The sequence below is a fragment of the Penaeus chinensis genome, chromosome 20, assembly GCF_019202785.1.
Source record: "Penaeus chinensis breed Huanghai No. 1 chromosome 20, ASM1920278v2, whole genome shotgun sequence".
Classification (NCBI taxonomy): domain Eukaryota; kingdom Metazoa; phylum Arthropoda; class Malacostraca; order Decapoda; family Penaeidae; genus Penaeus; species Penaeus chinensis.
This window is the reverse complement of record NC_061838.1, coordinates 23,984,945-23,989,944: the sequence shown is the minus strand read 5'-3', so window position 1 is coordinate 23,989,944 and position 5,000 is coordinate 23,984,945. Positions and strand designations below refer to the sequence as shown.

The 5,000-nt window shown below is 42.3% G+C and overlaps 1 protein-coding gene across 2 annotated transcripts in view; it reads left to right on the top strand.

The window, feature by feature from the left end:
- Positions 1-5,000, top strand: part of LOC125035796 (titin-like) — a 97,478-nt gene that overhangs the window by 54,373 nt on the left and 38,105 nt on the right. For both annotated transcript variants that reach the window (XM_047628013.1, XM_047628012.1), the window contains exon 6: positions 1,849-1,923. In XM_047628013.1, coding sequence (XP_047483969.1) covers positions 1,849-1,923 — 75 coding nt within the window. The remainder of the gene's footprint in view (positions 1-1,848; positions 1,924-5,000) is intronic.

The window sequence follows — 5,000 nt, the reverse complement described above, 5'->3', positions numbered from 1 at the left end:
GCCAAATCGTAAAGACAGTTTTCTTTGGTCGCGATGTAAGTGGAATGTGGCAGCGGGGGACCGTAGAGTTTTTACACCTAACTTTCGACTCCGTACTTTATTTTTAGTAGGTGTATTGAAACGCTCTTATGCCTGCTGTGTATATACTTGGGTTCATAAAACTCTACGAAACAAAGGATTAGATAAAAGTGTTAAAGAACTAAATCATAGGGGAAATATTTTACCGATAAATTTAGAAGTAATGACAATGGTAAACAATTCAATAAAAATGCGTGACTCATTCTCCTTACTTGAGCTGTTACGGCCTGGCATTCCTCGGTCTTCTCCCTCGCCTTTTGCCTTTGGTGAAAGAGAAAGGAAAAAAAGGTTCCCTCGAGATTCCCTTGTTATCAAGGCGAGAGGGAATATTTTTATCACTCATTTACTGTCTTCTTTCTTCGTGTTCTTATTTTTTCGTTTTTCTTTTGTTCTCCTTCTGTTCCTTTCCGGTTAATTGTTATCATTTCTGGTTGTTTTTCGTTAGTTCCCCTTCTTGGTTTTTGTTTCCGTTTTCTTTCTGATTGATTTTCTTTGCTTCCCGTTTTCGATTTTCTCCTGCCGTTTTCTTTGTCTTTCTTGTTTTCATTTTCAATTCCTTTCACTATTTCCGGTTTTTTTAATTTTCATTTGCTTTCGTCTTTCGTTTTTCTTCCCTTCTTTCTCCTCTTATTTTTTTCAACTCGTAATCTTAATTTGCTTTTTCTCCATTTCTTTTTTATTTTCATTTATATAATAAATATACACACACACACACACACACACACACACACACACACACACACACACACACACACACACACACACACACACACACATACACACACACACATACACACACACAAATACACACACATACACACATATCTGTATAAAGCATAAGGCAGGACTAAGTTACCTTTGACTAAGTTCCTGTCATGTAACGCCGTTGCAAGAGTACGGATCGCGTGCCGAGAGAGAAGAGGGGGGGGGGGGGCAAGGAGGGGGGGAAATTGGGGGGGGAGAATTAAAGGAGAAGAGAGAATGATAGATGGGCAGGGGGAAAGAAGGGGAAGAGGGAGGAGAGGGAGAGAGGGGGTTTGGTGGAGAAGATGGAGAAATGGTTGAGAGAAGCGAGAATGGTTGATATATGAGAGAAGCGAGAGTGGCAGAGAAATGGGAGAGAGGAGCGAGAAAAAGGGAAAGAGGAGGATGAAGAAAAGTGTGGAAGGGAGAAATAACTGAAAAGAAAGAGAAGAGGAAGAGATGACGAAATTGAATTTAGGAGAAGAGAAAAAGTTGAGAGAGAAGCGCCTGGGGGAGAGTGGAGAGGAGAGGGAGAGAGGAGAGGAGGGGACAGAAGGAATAAAACTTGGCTACCGATGTCCGTGGTGTCAAGAGGGTAGGGGGGGGGGGGGGGGTGACACACTGACCCCAACACGAGGCACGCTGAAGGAAAGGCGCGAATTTTGTGGGTCAGAATTGCTTGCATCTCTGGCCTCGCGGAAGATCAATGTGGTTAATCTTTTACACTTTTTTTCCTGTCTCTCTCTTTCTCTTTCTGTTTGGTTCGTCTTCCTGGTTCGAATATTTTTCTTTTTTTTTAAAGGTTGTCTTCCTGGTTAGCATTTATGTGGGGAAGTTTGTTTGTTTCATTGCCTATATTTTTGTTATTTGTATTTTTTTTTTTTTTTTTGTTATTGCTAAAGAATTGTTATCCGAAATATCGTCTTATTTTTTATAGCACTGTATATCTTTATTTCGGTTATTATTATTTAGAGATTTATTTCTACTAGTTCTATGAAACTAATATCGAATTTCCCTCTTTCGCAGGCCCAAGGAGAGGCAGTGGTTGTGGCCGGGGTTAACATAACAGAGGTCACAGACGATTTCAAACTTAACCAACTGGTAAGTACTGAAATTTCCATTATTTAATTGATCTGTTTAACATGTCCTTTATTTGTTGATCTGTTTGTTATTGTTATTTTTATTCTTCGTAAAGAATACAAATAGTAACGATAAGATAAATTGTGTATATATATACAATTTCTTTTATTACTATTTTTATACTTTACGAAGAATAAAAATAACAATAACAAAGAAATATATATATATATATATATATATATATATATATATATATATATATATGTTTCAGTGAATGATAGAAAAAGAAGCAACATTTGATTCGAGAAAAATCCAACTGGTAAATGAATAAATCTCTCCACGTCAGTTTTATCAAGACGTCATCTGTCGTAGCTAGTTAATTCGATATGAAACGGTTACCCGAACACGGTAGATGGCTGAATTCACCAGCTGGCACCACCTCCTCGCGGCTTTCGTCTCGAGTTAATGAGGACGCCCGTTACAAGAGGCAGTTACAGGGTTTAAAGGTGCCAAGCATCTTGTCTCTATCCTTGTCTGTACGCGTGACTGTGTGTTTGGAAGGGTTTAATGCAAGTGTTGATTATTATTTTTCCCCTTTTTTTCTGTGGGTGAGAGAGAGAAGGGGGGAGGGAGGGGGAGAGAGAGAGAGAGAGAGAGAGAGAGAGAGAGAGAGAGAGAGAGAGAGAGAGAGAGAGAGAGAGAGAGAGAGAGAGAGAGAGAGAGGAGAGAGTGAGAGAGTGAGAGAGAGAGAGAGAGAGTGTGAGAGAGAGAGAGGGGGAGTAGGGGGGGAGAGAGAAAGAAAGAAAGAAAGAAAGAAAGAAAGAAAGAAAGAAAGAAAGAAAGAAAGAGTGAAAAAAAGAAAGGCAGAGACAGAGAGAGAGAGAGAGAGAGAGAGAGAGAGAGAGAGAGAGAGAGAGAGAGAGAGAGAGAGAGAGAGAGTATGGTGTGGGTGCGTGAGTGTGGATGTTTTTGCATGTGTGTGTGTGACCGTGTGTCTATCTGTCTGTCTGTCTATGTGAGTATGATTGTGTGCATTCGTACGTGTGTTAGCGTGGAGGATGCCCCGTATTCGCCCCGTGGCACATTAGCGCCGCTTGGTAGCTACCGTAGGCGGCGGAATAATGCCACATACATGGCACCTCTGACACCTGATTGCCTCCCACCGATTCTTCCTTCCTCTCCTCCCCCAGTCTTGATCTTTATCTTCCCTCCTTCCTTTATTCTTTTTGTATCTTTCGATCGTTCTCTCTCTCTCTCTCTTTCTCTCTCTCTCTCTCTTCTTCAATTCTTTTTAACCATATTTTTTATGTATTTTGTATCTCCCTCCTATCTATCATCAGCTTCCATATTTTTTGAAACAGTGGATTATGAGAACTTGGCATAAAATAGAAATACAAACAAGGCTTTTTATGTGAACGAAATAGTACAATAGTGTTCTTGTTCTCGGAAGCTTCAATTAGTTCAGCCTCGTATTTCTTTTGTTCTTGGTAAGTGACGATTCTTTTTGTGTAGATTTGCGTGATTCCTCGTGAGCGGAATTTTTATTTGATTTTATTTTTTTTCCTTGGTTTCTCATTTTCCCTCGAACGTCGATTTTTTTTTTTTTTCAATTCCTTTTTTTCTAATTTGTTTTATCTACCATTCTCAAACGCGACCCCCCCCCCCCCCCCCCGGCTTCCTCCCAGCGCGCAAAACAACACGTTTGAATAAAACAAGTGACTAACGCGACAGATGTTTATGTTCTCTGTAATTTAAGTTTGAACACGAAGCCGGAAGGAATGCAGGCGTAGTTTTTCTTTCTCTCTCTCTCTCTCTTTCTCTCTCTCTCTCTCTCTCTCTCTCTCTCTCTCTCTCTCTCTCTCTCTCTCTCTCTCTCTCTCTCTCTCTCTCTCTCTCTCTGTCTCTCTGTCTCTCTCTCCCTCTCTCTCTCTCTCTCTCTCTCTCTCTCTCTCTCTCTCTCTCTCTCTCTCTCTCTCTCTCTCACTCTCACTCTCACCCTCTCTTCCTCTCTCCCTCTCTCCCTCCCTCCCCCCCTCCTACCCACCTCCCTCCCCCCCTCCTACCCACCTCCCTCCCTCCCTCCCTCCCTCCCTCCCTCCCTCCCTCCCTCCCTTCCTCCCTTCCTCTCCCTCCCTCTGAATCATGTTCCCTCTTTGAGTAAGTAGTTCCCAACCCCTCTACGTGGTTCACTGGTTCTTCCCCTCGCTAGGAACTGGGAAGTACGCCCCCATCATCCCCCCCCCTGGCCCTTCCGCTCGCCCCCCCCCCCCCCCCCGCCACATGTTTTTCCCCGCCCATCCCCTCGTCTTTTCCCCCGCCCTTCCCCACGCTTTTCCCCGCCCCCTTTCGCTCTTCCACGCCCCCACATGTGGAGTTTACAACGGTAAAATGTGACAAATAAGATTAGAATGTATTTATTTATACATATATGTATTTATTTATAAGTGTGTGTGTGTGTGTGTGTGTGAATGTGTGTGTGTATGTGTGTGTGTGTGTGTATGTGTGTGTGTGTGTGTGTGTGTGTGTGTGTGTGTGTGTGTGTGTGTGTGTGTGTGTGTGTATGTGTATGCATGTATGTATTTAGTTTTCTCTTTCTCTTTCTTTCTACTTTAATGGACGTTATCTCCATGTCTGATTTTTCTTATTATTATCTTAATATTATAATTATTATAAGAATTTTAGAGGCGTGTTCTGTATACCTTTAACCGCATAGATACACATACAAGAAGGAGGAATAAGATGAGGAGAAGAAGATAATAATAATAACAACAAGCTCCAGAAATATACAAAGTGAGCATTGACAACGGTCAACTTTTGACGTTGAGAAAGAAATAAAACATACATTTATATCTTCATTTTTTCTCAAAAGTTAGAACACGAATGACTGGTGTCCGTGACGTCAGCAAAAGGGTTATGTTATCGCCCGAGACGTGATGTGTGTCCCCCCCCCCCCCCTTCTCTCTCCCTCTCCCCCTCTCCCCCTCTCCCCCTCTCCCCTTTTGCTCCTCTTCCTCTGTGTGACCTGAATTGCGGGATTTTATTTTCTCTCTCTCTCTCTCTCTCTCTCTCTCTCTCTCTCTCTCTCTCTCTCTCTCTCT